This window comes from Nycticebus coucang, chromosome X, assembly GCF_027406575.1.
Source record: "Nycticebus coucang isolate mNycCou1 chromosome X, mNycCou1.pri, whole genome shotgun sequence".
Lineage (NCBI taxonomy): Eukaryota > Metazoa > Chordata > Mammalia > Primates > Lorisidae > Nycticebus > Nycticebus coucang.
The window spans coordinates 75,296,084-75,312,109 of NC_069804.1; the positions used below are offsets into that span (position 1 = coordinate 75,296,084).

Genomic DNA, 16,026 nt, shown 5'->3' on the forward strand with positions numbered 1-16,026 from the left:
GACCTGATACTTTGGGAGGCCCAGGTGGGTGGACTGCTTGAGGCCAGGAGTTCCAGCTGAGCCTGAGCAAGAGCAAGACCCATTTTCTACAAAAAAATACAAAAATTAGCAGGATACAGTGGTGCTGCATGCCTTTAATCCCAGCTACTTGGAGGCTAAGGCAAGAGATCACTTGAGCTCAAGAGTTTGAAGTTGCAGTGAGCGCACGATGATGACATAGTACTCTAGCTCAAGCAACAGAGTGAGACCTTTTCTCAAAAGAAATAAAACAAAAATAGGGAAATAAAGGAATGTTTTTCTTGTCAGATGTGACATACAGTGTTAGTAAGGCAACGTGTATCTTCATAACAAAAAAAAAAGTAAGGCAACGTGTATCTTCATAACAAAAAAAAAAGACAGTGAAAAGACAGTTTTGACCCATTCTTTTCAGACATGTAACCAAATTTAACATAGCTTAAAGAAACATGAGAGCTGGGACATTAGCACACATTTTATCTACATACTGCAGGTATTTCAGACCTCCTATATATTGTCTACGTATGATTCAAAGTTTTAACTAAATGGGCAAATTAACAAGGCACTGCTAATCTTTACATGAGAACAATCTGGTGACCCCTGATGTTCTGATCTGATACAGCTCCTAATACTACCCTCCAGGACTGCAAAAACCCAGCATAAAATGCAAAACTAAGCAATAATGTTTGCCTTATGGGCAGAGTCATTTTCTGTATGTCTCTCTTTTTTTTTTGGAGACAGTCTCAAGCTGTTGCCCTGGGTAGAGTGTTGTGGTGTTATAGCTCACAGCAACCTCCAACTGTTGGGCTCAAGCAATCCTCTTGCCTCAGTTTTTCTATTTTTAGTAGAGACAGGGGTCTTGCTTTTTGCTCAGGCTGGTCTTGAACTCGTGAGCTCAAGCAATCCACCCGCCTCAGCCTCCAAGAGCGCTAGGATTATATGTCTCCTGATCATCAATGTTCATATGGTGGGCTTTCTAAATCCTATTTGCTATAAGACTAGAATTATAAAATCATGTAACCCTTCTTGACCTTTGTTATTTCTTATAAAAACAGACCTCTTGCTTAATAAAACTTATAGACCTGGTCTGATTCTCATCACATCTCAACTTATCAACTGGCTCTATAAAACCATATTTGATCCTTATCATACTATAACCCAACTCCTATGGTGATACCTAACATCCCTCTTTATCCCTGAGTATGCTAATTAGCCAAAGGCAGGAAATTTTATAAATTTATACCTCTAAGATACCCCAGTAGAGAGTTCTCTACAGAAGTATGATTCTCAGAAAGATTCACTTTGATGAGTCATCCAATCAAAGCTCCATGGGCAACTATGGTACCAAAAATAAAGACACCTGTGCAAAAATTCTTTAACTGAAAGTAGCAGCACACATCTCCTGCCCAACACACTCTACACTTCCTTGAAATATGGCTTATGTACCATCAACTTGTGTACTCCAGCTGGACAAAAATTAAATCATTGTCAGAGACACAGACAGAAGAAAGAGTGATTCTACTTCTTTACTGCTATGGAAATCTTAAAACGTGGCCACACATTATCTGACACACCTTATATTGGGAGGTGAGGTCTATGTCTCCTCTAACTTGAATACAGGTAGCCTTGTTACTGTTTTGAACCAACAGAGTACAGCAAAAATGACACTCCTCTAGGATCCCACTATGTAAGAAGAACTATCTGGGACTACCAAGCTAAAGACTCCACATGTATACAATTCTGGGAAATGTCTCATATCAGCTGAACCCAGCTTTCCAGCAATCCCCACTGGAAAGTGACAAATATATAAGGAAAGTCAGGCTGGATCCTCCACATCAACTGGTCTTCCACCATGTAAAGCAAAGGAATCACCTAGCTGACCCCTGCCTGAATTTCTGACCCACAAGATAATTAGATATAAATAAATAGATTTAATTTAAGCCCCTAAATTTTAAAATATATTGTCATGCAAAATAAATAGTGATAAAAATAAACAAATAATTAGAGAAACTACTACTAGTTTCACAAAGATAACATGTTATAAATGGCCAACTGGGATGCATCGAGGAAGTTTGCCATTGAATAAGAAGTGAACATGGAAAAAAAATTTAAAAAAAAGAAGTGAACAAGGCACTATTTAAAAATGTAGCATATAATAAGCCTCTGCATGAATAGAGATGGACCCTTCATTGAGAGAGGATACCTGGGAAGGGTGAGGTCTAGGAGAACAGAGTCTTCTCAAAGAGACCCCAGGGATGCACTGCACCCACCCCACCCCCTGGGATGACTCAGTTCTTATGAATTTGTGGAAACTTAACTTCCTAGGACCTGGAAATTTCCACTTCTATGAAATCCTCTAGTTCTGTGGGAGCTGGAACAGCTTCCCCCACTTGACTTACACTGACCAATGAGAAAGATAACCCATGGATTGGAACTTTTTGACTGAAGATAAAAAGGGAAAGACCAAGCCAGTCTCAGAGCATGGCCATTTTGAATTCTTCTATGCCATTCACTCCAGCAGCTGAATAAACGATTTTTCCTCTTAAATGCAGTGTTTGGCTATTCCTTCTCTCCACTGGGCCTCGCTTTCCCACAACAGCATAACCAGGCAGCTCCAGGATGGCACAGTTGCTGTAATTTCACATGTCAAGGGGATTGTCCTGCAAAAGCAGGTGTTTCAACAATTTCTAACACAGGTTCCCTAAGGCCTCTGCTTTTTACATGTTAGGTCCCAATTCTGTCAAGGAAAATAATATGATTCACTAAAATTAGAATCCAAACTTTTCTCATAATTTCATTGGCACTACTGTACATAGTCTCCTTTACCACAAATAGACACTCGGAAGTTTTTCCTCTCTTTAACACTCAGTGGTTATCAGACTTTTTCTGCCAGAAGAGAGAAGTAGGAATATAAGAAAAGGTCATATTGAGGATTGGCTGTTTTTTCTGTTTTATTCTTAAAACTCTTAGAAGTGTAGCAAACACTCCAAAAACAACCTCAAGTAAACTTGGGCTTTAATCATCTTCCAAATCACTGCATACATTTTAGGAGATTATTAGGAAGGAAAAAAAAAAAAAAACCTCCTACATCCTATCTGAAAGAAGAATGCCCACATTGAGAAGTGAAATTATAAACACAGTAGTGAGTTAAAATAATCACATTTGGATTAAATTAAAGGCCAAATTAACAATGGACAATGTGTTAAGCAAAACAGAGATGATATTCAGTACAATAATGCAGGATTACTCGGGAACCTTTGTTGGTAAACAAATTACCAACAGAAAGCACTGAGGACACACTGTGAAATATTATGGACCTCGTCAAGTCAATTGTGACAGCCCTCAAAAACACTCCTTTCACACTGGCAACAGGGCCCCCTTCAGAGTCAGAAAAACATTTAAAGACCACCTTCTGAGGGACTACAACCTCCCCCAGGATACAACCATTGAGAACCTTACAGCTGAAATGCTCTTCCTCATTATTTCCCTCAATAGTTCCTGCCAAAATTTATATTCATTTATGGGGAAATTGTCACATTCTAAGGCTGTGAACTTCCTTACCATTATTCCAAAGCTTATTTTAGCCTCTTCTTTTACAAAGGATGAACAGCTATGTAGCACTTCCCACATTATCCAGATCCAAGTCCTTTTACTATAGCCCCAGGAAATGTCAGAGGTACAATCAAGCAATGAATTCCTGGCATAGTGTGAAAGGCCCTCACTAAGCTAAACATTGTCAGCATTCCTGGAATTAAGTGGAAAATGAGGAGCAAATACTCAATACATGATTGAAAAGTTTTGCAGATGAAATGGCTCCTTTAAATGTAAGGAACCATTAAAGACAGAAGAAAATGAATCAGCCATGTGGCAAGGAGCCTGAAAGAAGGGTGAGAAAAACAACATCTCAAAATATGAATCCTACTTTAATATTTGAAAGCTTTGTTATTGAATAATAGAGATTCAGAAACAGCTAGTGCTAAAGAGAAGTACAGTTGAACTTTCTAGTGGTACCTGAATGAAATGAAGGTGAATGCCTTTGAAAAAAACATGGGCACCAATCCACAAACTCTGAGAAGAGGTAAACTTTTAGTGAAGTGTGAATTAGCTCTGGGGCCATCCATGAAGTTCCAGGGAAACCACCTATGTTGGTTTCTCCTTCGTTTCTCTCGAAAAAAAAATTATTTACTTGTTTATTTACTTATTACTTATTTATTTCTGAGACAGCCTCACTCTGTTGCCCTAGGTAGAGTACCATGGCATCATAGCTTATAGCAACCTCAAACTCTTGGGCTTAAGCAATCCTCTTGGCTCAGCCTCCTCGTAGCTAAGACTATAGGCATTGGCCCACATGCCCAGCTAGTTTTTATATTTTTAGTAGAGGCAAGGTCTCACTCTTGCTCAGGCTGGTCTGAACTCCTGAGCTCAAACAATCCACTCACCTTGACCTCCCAGAGTGCTAGGATTAAAGGCATCAGCCATCACTTTTTTCTATAAAGTAAAACTTGACTAAAAATTGAAATCTACATGCCGAGTGCAGCAGCTCACACCTGTAATACTAGCAGTCTGTGAGGCTGAGGCAGATAGATAGTCTGATCTAGGGAGTTTGAGATAGCATGAACAAGAGTCAGACGCTACATACAGAAAAATAATCTGGGCATGGTGGCAATGGTGGGGACTGTTAGTCCCAGCTACTCATGAAGGCTGAGGCAAGAGGATTGCTTGAGTCCAAGAGTTTAAGGTTGCTGTGAGCTATGACACCATGGCATTATACCCAGGGCACAAAGTGAGACTCTGTCTCAGAAAAAAAAAAAAAATTAAAATCTACAGTATTCTTTTTAAAAATCAACTTTAAATGTAAGGAACCATTTTAACATAGATTTCAATAAAACAATCATTCATCCAATATAAACAAATCACATATTATTTCTGATAGCAGAGAAACAGAATAATAAATTGATAATTTGGTTGAGAATACTAAAGGCCATAATTTTTGTCAATATTTTCAACAACGCACTTGAATCTACCATGAAATTATTTTTCATTGAAATGAATAAGGATAGGATTTGTATATTAATTCCCCTCTACTGATGTCAAACTCAAGAATGGCAGCTTGATACAGAATACCCATATTTACTGCCTACTTTTACAGCACCAGAAAGCCCTGATATAGAAACTGTACCAGCACAGAATCAATCCTAGGATAAATGACAGGGAAAAAAGCCCCAATATCAGCCATGATCTCAGCTTCAATAACAGTGTTAGTGACCTACCATCATCATCCTCTCGTTCTCTACTTCATTGAGCAACTCAGCAAATTCCTTGAAGGACTCAGCTGGAATGAGAAAATAAAAAGTAAAGCAAATTAATCATGGTAGACAGAGATCTGTGCAACATGAACTAGGGACCAATGCCCAAAGCCCAAAAGACTAGAAGGTATCAAATATAATGCTAACATAATAATATGTTCAGTACCTGTTGAACATTTCTTTTTTTTTTCTTTCCTTTTTTGCTAATCCTCATACTCAAAGAGTTCTTTCATAGCTAATATTTTATTTAATCCTTAGAACCACTCTTAGGTGTTGCTAGGACAGTGTTGTCCAACCTTTCTTTTTTTTTACTCTTTTATCTCAGGGCACACTTGAACCTACAGTTAAACTTCTGCAACACACTTGAATTACATTGATCCAAAAAAAAAGTAAAAGAAAGAGTATAGTTAGTGTGCTTTGAACTTCTTTCAAAAATAACTTAATTGATGATCTTTAAAAATATTTATAGCACACCTAAGATCCTCTCATGGCACACCAGTTGAAAAATCACTGTGCTGTGACTTCTCTGATTTCACAAATAACCAAAACCATTAGGGAACAGGCAATAGGTTTGCTGTCTATGGAATGGCATCTCTAGCATCCTAAAACTTGAGATTATTCTTATTTTCCTCAGATTAAATACTCTCAATTAACTCAACTTTAAATTTCCAAATGATTTCTTCTCTCATTATAAATCTCATGTTGACACCCTTCAGTGAATTTATTTTGTTTATTCTACTTTTGAACTAAGATTTAGCTTTGTGCAGTGGCAGTATTGTAGCCAATGAGGTTTATCCGAGGTGCAATTATTGCTAATTGAACTAAGATTTAGTTGATTTAATTTAAAAAAATTCCATCTCTCCATTGATATTTTCTTTTTTAAATATTGTTTTTATTCTTTCCTTTAATTCTATAGACATGGTTTCACTTATTTATTTAAATACATTTTTAAATAGCCAATTGACCTCATGGTAGGAATGATAGGATGAATTTTTTCTTCTGGGTAGCTACCTAATAATGGGATTTCAGGATCAAATGGAAGGTCTACTTTTAGCTCTTTGAGAAATCTTCATACTACTTTCCAAAGAGGTTGTATTAGTTTGAATTCCCACCAGTAGTGTAAAAGTGTTCCCTTCTCTCCACATCCACGCCAGCATCTGCGGCTTTCAGACTTTGTAATGTGCACTATTCTCACTGGGGTTAGATCATATTTCAATGTGATATTGATCAAACCAAGTGTCTATCAACACATGAATGGATTAATAAACTATGATATGTATCACAGAATACTATTCAGCCATAAAAAAGACTTTACACATCTTTTGTATTAAGCTGGATGGAGTTGAAGAACATTCTCCTTAGTAAAGTATCACAAGAATGGAAAAGCAAGTATCCAGTGTACTCAATACTAATATGAAACCAACAGATAAACAACTACACACCCACAACCAAAGGAGAGAAAATCACAATTAAATTTAAGTGAGGGTAGCGGGGAGGAAGAAGAGGGGACAGGGGAGGGAGGGGGATTGGTAAGCTCTCACCTAATGGGCACAATGTAAGAAAATACAGCACACGTTGTGGGTGAAGAGTTCAACTACAACTTGGACTTAACCTAACAAACACAAACAATGTAACCTGTTAATACCCTCATATTAATCTGATATAAGAAATAGCTAATTTAAAGCTAATGTCAGGGCTTCCTCAGAAACAGTTTCTATTGATTCTTTTTTTTCCTTATCCATGGGCAATTTTTTTTTTAGAATTTTTTTTTTTGAGACAGAGTTTCACTTATTAACCCTCGGTAGAGTGCTGTGCTGTCACAGCTCACAGCAACCTCTAAATCCTTGGGCTTAGGCGATTCTCTTGACTCAGCCTCCCTAGTAGCTGTGATTATAGGCGCCCGCCACGACGCCCAGCTATTTTTTTGTTGCAATTTGGCTAGGGCTGGGTTTGAACCCACAACCCTCAGGGGGGCCGGCACCTTACCCACTGAGCTACAGGTGCCACCCCATGGGCAATTTTTTTACTATTTTTGTATGTCTCTTAGTTTGGGGTTGAAAAATAAACATTTGCATAATGTGGCCTGGGTGTTCATGTCTGTAATCCTAGCACTCTGGGAGGCAGAGTGGGGAAGATCGCTTGAGCTCAGGAGAGGAGCCTGAGAAAATGACACCTCATCTGCACTAAAAATAGAAAAAGTAGCCAGGTGTGGTGGCATGCATCTACAGTCCTAACTACTTAGGAGGCTGAGGTAGGAGAAGAATCTCTTGAGCCCAGGAGTCTGAGGTTGCAGTGAGCTATAATGACATGACTACCCTCTACCCACGGAGACAGAGTGAGACCTTGTCTCAAAAAAATAAAAAATACAGGCCCGGTGCCCATTGCACAGTGGTTACAGCACCAGCCACACACACCAAGGCTGGCGGGTTCAAACCCGGCCCAGGCCAGCTGAACAACAATGACAACTGCAAGAAAAAGATAGCTGGGCATTGTGGCGGGTGCCTATAGTCCTAGCTACTTGGGAGGCTGAGGCAAAAGAATTGCTTAAGCCCAAGGGTTAGAGGTTGCTGTGAGCCATGACACTACAGCACTCTACCGAGGCTGATATAATGAGACTCTGTCTCAAAAGAAATAAAAAAATACAGAAAGAAAGAATTAATGTAATGTTGCAACTTTGGAAATCAGGAACCCCTTCCATCTCCAGGGGTTCTTACTCTTGTCACTGCTATTTAGAGAACTCTGTGGACTAACTCTATAAAAATCTGTTATTCTTCATTACATGAAACATCTAAAATCTCTAGTCAGGTTACTGCTCAACAACTGATTGGACAAAGATTTCTTCAAATGGTTTCCAGCCAGTGGTGACGTTCTCTGGGTGCATTTTGGAGGGTGCCTTTAAAACTAAACCAGACACTTTGCAACTGTACCTTAGTCTTCACTTCCTGCTTGCATAGAGGCGCCAGAAGTGAGTGATTAGAACCTTCCCAGATTTTTTATGGACGGGTCCAAATCCTGGACATGTGCAATGCCCTACAAATGCACATGACCTTCTGCACTTCTAGGAATATCCCATGGCTTTTCACAGCTTTCAAATAATATCTCATTTTCTACGTTTTCTTTTTAGGTCTATTGTTCAGCTTTTTGTTTGCTATTTTATTATTATTGTTGTTGTTATTATTATCATTATTATTATTATTTGAGACAGAGTCTCAAGCTGTCACCCTAGGTACAGTGTCATGGCATTACAGCTCACAGCAACCTCAGAATCTTGGGTTTAAGCGATTCTCTTGCCTCAGCCTCCCAAGTAGCTGGGAATACAGGCGCCTGCCACAACACCCGGCTATTTTTTTGTTGTTGTTGCAGTTGTCACTGTTGTTTTAGCAGGCACAGGCCGGGTTCAAACCCGCCAGCCCCAGTGTATGTGGTCAGCGCCCTACCCCAGTGAGCTATGAGCCCTGCCCATGATGTTTTATTCTTTTTGCTGCCTATGACAAGACACAGTAGAAAACAATAGCTACAAATGGCCTGAAGGAAAAACCATTTAAAATGAGAAGGCTCTGAATCAGTTCAAATAACATAAGCCCTGTAAGTTATATTTCCCAGATTTTAGGTAACTTCACACATTTTTAGCCCTCTCCCATGGCTGTTACAATGGTGGTTTTCATGTTTTCCAAGATTGTACACTGTCCATGATTGTGTGGAGTTAGTTTTCAATGTTAATGTAGAGCTGAAGAAAAAGAAGTCAGAACAAGGCAAGTTAAAATGTTGCGAAGCTCATTGTTCTCTCCATTATCAATACATTTATCTTTAATAAATATGCTTATATTGTTGTAATACTTTGGTCAATTTCCAGACTTCTTAAAAAGTTGATTTTGAAAATTTGGGGGGGGGTACCATATCCTTTTCTATGTCCATCCAGTTTCCGAAAACCCCCTTCATGGTGTTTTTGTTGCTTTTATGAAGCATTTACCTTTTTGGAGGTCCTTTCTCCACCAGTGCCAATGATCTTTTCTTTGATCAAAACTTTTTGATTCTTAATTTCAATCAACTACTTGCTGGGCACGGTGGCTCCCGCCTCTAATCCTACAATTCTGGGAGGCCAACACCAGTGGACAGCTTGAGCTCACAGGTTCAAGACCAGCCTGAGCAAAAGTAAGACCCCATCTCTACTAAAAATAGAAAAACTGAGGCAAGAGGATTGCTTGAGCCCAAGAGTTGGAGGTTGCTGTAAGCTATGAAACCATGGCATGCTATGTAGGGTGACAGCTTGAGACTCTGTCTCAAAAAAAAATAAATAAATAACAATTCGATCAACTACAGCTTCAGTAAGCTTCAACAATGTCAAAACACTTTAAAATTAAGTTGCCCAATAGGATCCATGGCTCACATCTGTAATCTCAGCACCTTGCAAGGCCAAGAATGAAAGATTACTTGAACCAAACAGTTCCAAGACCAGGCTGGGTAACAAAACGATACCTTATCTATAAAAAATATATATGTTTAATTAGACAGGTGAGGTACAACATGCTGGTCATCCTAGCTACTCCAGAGGCTGAGTTAGGAAGATCACTTATGCCTGGAAATTTGAAGACGCAGTGAGCTATGATCAAAAGACTGGTTACAGAGTAAGAGACCTTGTCACAAGGAAAAAAAATTAAGTTACCAAATCAAGAAAAACCTCATTGCTTGGCTCGGCACCCGTAGCACAGTGGTTATAACACCAGCCACATCCAACAAAGTTGGCAGGTTCGAACCCAGCCAGGGCCAGCTAAAACAACAATGACAACTGCAACAAAAAATAGCCAGGCAATGTGGTGGGCGCCTGTAGTCCCAGCTACTTGGGAGGCTGAGGCAAGAGAATTGCTTAAACCCAAGAGTTTGAGGTTGCTGCAAGCTGTGACGCCACGGCACTCTACCAAAGGCCACATAGTGAGGAATCTGTCTCCAAAAAAAAAAAAAAAACTCATTGCTCAATGTCTGGATTCTAAAAGGCCTAATCATATATTTCTTTATTGATCAGCAGACCTCAGAAGCCTACTAATGTATAAGGCATCAGGCAAGAAGTACATAGCAAAGTCAATACAACCTCGGCATTCTGTTCACTTGCCATCTAAAAGGCTCAAGGTCTTTTACAGATGATGTATCTTTGTTCAACTACCTCATTTTATTCACAAGAAAACTGGGGATCAACCAAAACGGGAATTAACTTGTCCAAGGTCACACAAGTAGCTGAACAGTCAGAAGCAGACTATATTTCAATGCCCTCTCTACAGCTTTAAGAACATAAGTAGTCTCTAGTCGCAGCTGAAGTATGGGTACCATATCCTTTTGTATGTCCATCCAGTTTCCAAATACTCCCTTCATGGTGTTTTCTTTCCCTAAATTTTCTCATATTCATTCTTCTTTGTGCATGTCTATAGTGAGAATCAGTTCAATGTAAGCATTTCACATTGTATATCAAATCAGTACACTGAACCCCTTAAATGCATCAATGTACACAGTTATTTAACAAATAAAAAAATAAATGTTTCAAGGACAAATGTGGAAGGTTTGGGCAATGGTAATTTCTGAATTACAGTAATGAGATCCTCTAAGGCCACTTACTGATACATTTTTTTTTTTTTTTTGCAGCTTTTTTGGCCGGGGCTGGGTTTGAACCCACCACCTCTGGCATATGAGGCCAGGGCCCTACTCCTTTGATCCACAGGCACTGCCCTTACTGATACATTTTTAACCAAAGGTCATACAGCACCTTCTGAAAACAAACCCTTGCTGTTGACAGAGAAAAACATAAAAATGTTTCTGATAAGATCAGACTGTCCATTAGAGTGCACTGGGAGAGAATAATCATTAAGGAGCAGGAAATCATTAAAGAGAAGGCTTTACCCTCTCTTTAGATAAGATGCATAATGAATAAGAAAATTGCCTCAGAAAAGGGAGAAAAGACCTAGCCAGGCATTGCGGCAGTCACCTGTAATACCAGCTACTCAGGAGGCTGAGGCAAGAGGATTACTTGAACCCAAGAGTTTAAGGTTGCTATGAGCAGTGACACCATGGCACCCTACCCAGGGCAATAGAGTGAGACTCTGTCTCAAAAAATTAGAAAAGAAAAGAAAGAAAACAGGCCTGCATAACTATCACCAACACAGTCATCAACAACATTCTCTGCCCCACCACCACCACCAAGTGTGATTTAGAAAACTAACTTTGACCTTCTTCAATGTCTACCATTCCAAGAACATAAAAAAGAACCTAGTAAGAGTTAATTATCCCTAGAAAATTTCAAAGGAGAAATTACAAGAAAGAATTTTCTAACATTGTTACATACTATCTTCCAAAAGCATTATAAATTTCCAATGCAATTTAACAACAAAAAGGGATCAAAAGGTTTAAAATTGTTAGGCTGGGTGGCTAACATGGGGTATAGAAGTTCATGCCTGTAATCCTAGCAATCTGGAGGCCAAGGTAGGAAGATTGCTTGAGCTCAGGAGTGTCAGACTAGCCTGAGCAAGAGGGAGATCCTGAATCTATCACTAATAGAAAAATTAGCCAAGCTGAGGTAGAAGGATCGCTTGAGCCCAGAAGTTTGAGGTTGCTGTGAGCTAGGCTATGGCAATAGAGTGAGATTCTGTCTTAAAAAAAAAAAAATAGTTTAAATTTTTTATAATCCTTTACCCACTAAATTCTCTTCTACGAAATCATGTCTAAAAAACAATACTGAAACCCTTTACATCTGTCTTAGCACAGTGGCTCATGCTTATAAAAATAGTACACTGGGAGGCTGAGGTGGGTGGACTGCTTGAGCTCAGGAGTTGGAGACCAGTTTAAGCAGGAGTGATACCCCTGTTTCTACTAAAAATAGAAAAAATAGCCAGGCATGATGTCCCAGCTACTCAGGAGGCTAAGGCAAAATGATCGTTTGAGCCCAAGAGTTTGAGGTTGCTGTGAACTATGACAATGCCATGGCAGCTCTCAACCCAGGGTGACAGAGTGAAACTCTTGTCTCCAAAAAAAAAAGTTTATAACTAAAAGTATGCATTCAACATTATTAATGATAGTGCATAATTGAAAACAACTAAAATATCCAATGATTAGAAAATTATTAAGTACATCAAATTAATGGATTTTTTTTTTCTTTTTGAGACAGAGTCTCACTTTGTCACCTTCGGAAGAGTGTCGTGGCATCACAGCTCACAGCAACCTCCAACTCCTGGGCTTAGGCAATTCTCTTGCCTCAGCTTCCCGAGTAGCAGGGACTACAGGCGCCAGCCACAACGCCTAGCTATTTTTTTGTTGCAGTTTGGCTGGGATCAGGTTCGAACCTGCCACCCTCAGTATATGGGGCCAGCACCCTACTCACTGAGCCACAGATGCCGCCCCAGTTAATGAACTATTATGGCTATTTGAAAGGAGCATTACACAAGATTTCATAAACATGGCAAAATATCTGTCGTGTCTCATTATATTAAAAAACAGAATACAAAACTTGGTGCAGGAAAATTGTACATATTACAACTATATGTAGAAAATTTATCTTTAAACCAAAAAAGGGTGGGAAGCTAATAAATCAAAATACTTGTGGTCATCTGTGGAAAGCATAAATGTGTAAACTTTTACAGTCAAGATGAACTGATTTAAAATCTCACTTAAGCTAGTGATTAGCTATGTGACTCTGAGAATGTTTCTTAACTTAGCCTCAGTCTACCTCCTTAAAATGGCTCTGATGTGCTCAAATAAATTTGAGAAATAGTATATGTAATAATTCATTTTCTTTCTCCAACTCCTGAGAGGGGAAAATTGTTCTAAGAACTAAACAATGTATTTTATACATGGCAAGTGCTCAGCAAATAAAAGCTAATAATATTCCTTTTTCTCTATTTCCTTATTTTTATAATAAAGTATGTTTAAATTATAATATAAAGGTGCTGAAAGACTAAATTTGTAATTTTTAAAAAAGAAAATATCCTAAGACCAAATACTAATAAATGGACAGGACAGAGTCTAAACTCAGGTATAGCCAATCTAAGACCTTGTGACTATATCCTACTATCTCCCCAAGAAGAAATGTTAGCCAAGGTGTTAGAAGGGTTAGTACTGTAGATATAAGACAGTGGCAGGAACGGAATAGAGGGGAAAGCTCCAAGTGAAACATTACTAGAGTCAGTGAGACCTTTAAGCAAGACATTTATAATGGAGAAGTAGTGAATGGCATATAGACCTGAGGCCAGAGTCTATCAAAGGATGCTCCTGAGAAACTGACACTCACTTTACTCAATATCAAGGCCAATAGCCAGGAATATCTTGGGATCATTTTGTACCATTTACTTGACCTTGGCTAGCACATAACTAGCAGATAGACTCCAGATCAGTCATATGAGATACATAGCCGGAGAGTACAAAAAGTCCATGAGAATAGAAGAGGGTGAAATAGCAGTCTCCTCACTCTGCCTTGACACCCTCTTCTGTCAAATGTGCCTGTGAGACCTCAGAAAGCCAAGAAGCTTTGAAAGCACTCAGGATTATGCCCTGCTTTGTGAATGCTAGACCACAGAAAATGTGGAACTAAGCAATGGGCTCCAGAAAAGCAGCTACTGTTGAGAAATCCCTTGCCTTTTTGTGTTCTGAAAAAATAGCTGGATTGCAAAGGATGACCCTTACCTCACATATGAGATTCATCTCCAACTTTTCTCACCACTCTTACAAGACTTACAGATTACTCCTCCCTTGTTTACCTTGCCTCTATAAAACCCCACACCTCAGCAATGAAGGTTCCCTCTATGGCAAACATCTGAATACAATCAATCACATCCTTATTTGTCCAATACGAAGTTTGGGTACTTTTGGTTTAATCACCTGAGTTAGATAAGGAAGCATTCTCCAAAAATGATGTTTAAACTTTATAAGGTCAAATGGGTAAAATGTTACTAATACACATATTTCAGATGTTATAAGCTATATAGGAAGTTCTGAGAGAATCATCAATGCCCTCAATACGTCACCTGATATTAAACTATGCTATAGTGTTATCAGTCTTAATATCAGTTATTTAATTTTTTTGTTGTTGAGACAGGGTCTTCGTTGACCTTGGTAGAGTGCTATGAAATCATAGCTCACAGCAACTTCAAAATCTTGGGCTCAAGCAAATCTCTTGCCTCAGCCTCCCAAGTAGCTGAGACTACAGATGCCCACCGCAGCACCTGGCTACTTTTTAGAGACAGGGTTTCTCACATACTCAGGCTGGTCTTGAACCTGTGAGTTCAGACAATCCACCCTCTCAGCCTCCCAGAGTGCTACGATTACAGGTGTGAGCTACCGTGCCCAGTCCCAGTTATTTCTTTAATGTTAACTTCATAGAACTCTAATTCTTTAATTTGGAATTAGATATTATATAATATGAAGATTTTTTTCTTTATAAATATTGTGTTTATTTTATAAATTAAATGTAATATACCTTTGATATTACTTCTTTGAAAACAGGCTTAATTATTATATTTATAGATTATAAAAACTTTCTTGGGTTGACATTTCTCATGTTTTGTATGCCTCTGAAACCACATGTCCTTTTCAGTTATATTACTATTCCTTGTTTTTTGAGACAGAGTCTCATTATGTCGCCCTCGGTAGAGTGCCATGGTGTCACAGCTCACAGCAACCTCAAACTCTTGGGCTTAAGCAATTCTCTTGTCTCAGCCTCCCAAGTAGCTGGGACTACAGGTGCCTGTCACAATGCCTGGCTATTTTTTTGTTGCAGTTGTCATTGTTGCTTAGCTGGCCTGGGCTGGGTTCAAACCCGCCAGCCTCGGTGAATGTGGCCACCACCCTACTCACTGAGCTATGGGCACTGCCTACATTACTTTTCTTGTAATGAAATTTCATCAAATCTTTCACTTTTGAAAATGATCACTAATAAGTTAGCCATATCCATTTTAAGTCGTTTTCTCATCTATAGTTGATGTTTAAATCTGATGCTTCCCAGAAAGCATTTACAACTATCTACAGGCCAGAGTTCCTAAGTTTTAACAAAGAGGAAGTTTTTTTTTAGAACCCTATGGAATAGTACAACTACAACAGGTAGTTTTGCATACAGGCTTCGAAAAACATCATACAAAGAACTTTACAACCATACCAGTGAGTTAATGTGGATTCTGAGAACTCTAATCAGTTATCAGCTTGATTCATAAGACTGCTAACTCAAGATATACAGAACAAGACTTACATAGGACGGAATGAACTGATGAAGGATGATTGTAGATATGTATGGAACCAATTTCTATTATTTCATAAGCTACCTATAACTCATACCAATTAATAAATTATGCTTGTGTATACTGAAATGACACATTCATAAATGATAGTCTCTCCTCCAAATCCCCTCCAGGTTTCAGGAATGCTTGCTAAATATTCTTATTTCCATGGCAATAAAATTAATTTCATAGGGTTAATAAGAATCTGTCTTCTATGTTACAAAGACAGAATTGGAAACAATGGTTAAACAACGAAGGCCTTGCCTAGATGACATATCTGAAAATGATGCTAACTGAATTAGATAAGATCACTTTTAAGGAGCTGCAGTTTACATTATGGAACCAATATGTACTCAACTTTGATATGAGGACAATTAATGACAATTAAGGTTATGGGGGGAAAGCAGAAAGAGGGAAGGAGGGAGGGGGGTGGGGCCTTGGTGTGTGTCACACTTTATGGA

At 38.8% G+C, this 16,026-nt stretch overlaps 1 protein-coding gene and 1 pseudogene across 2 annotated transcripts in view; one reads left to right on the top strand and one right to left on the bottom strand.

The window, feature by feature from the left end:
• OPHN1 (oligophrenin 1) overlaps positions 1-16,026 on the bottom strand; it is a 721,258-nt gene that overhangs the window by 358,995 nt on the left and 346,237 nt on the right. For both annotated transcript variants that reach the window (XM_053579945.1, XM_053579942.1), the window contains exon 4: positions 5,286-5,347. In XM_053579945.1, coding sequence (XP_053435920.1) covers positions 5,286-5,347 — 62 coding nt within the window. The remainder of the gene's footprint in view (positions 1-5,285; positions 5,348-16,026) is intronic.
• On the top strand, positions 6,077-6,146 carry LOC128578599 (uncharacterized; annotated as a pseudogene).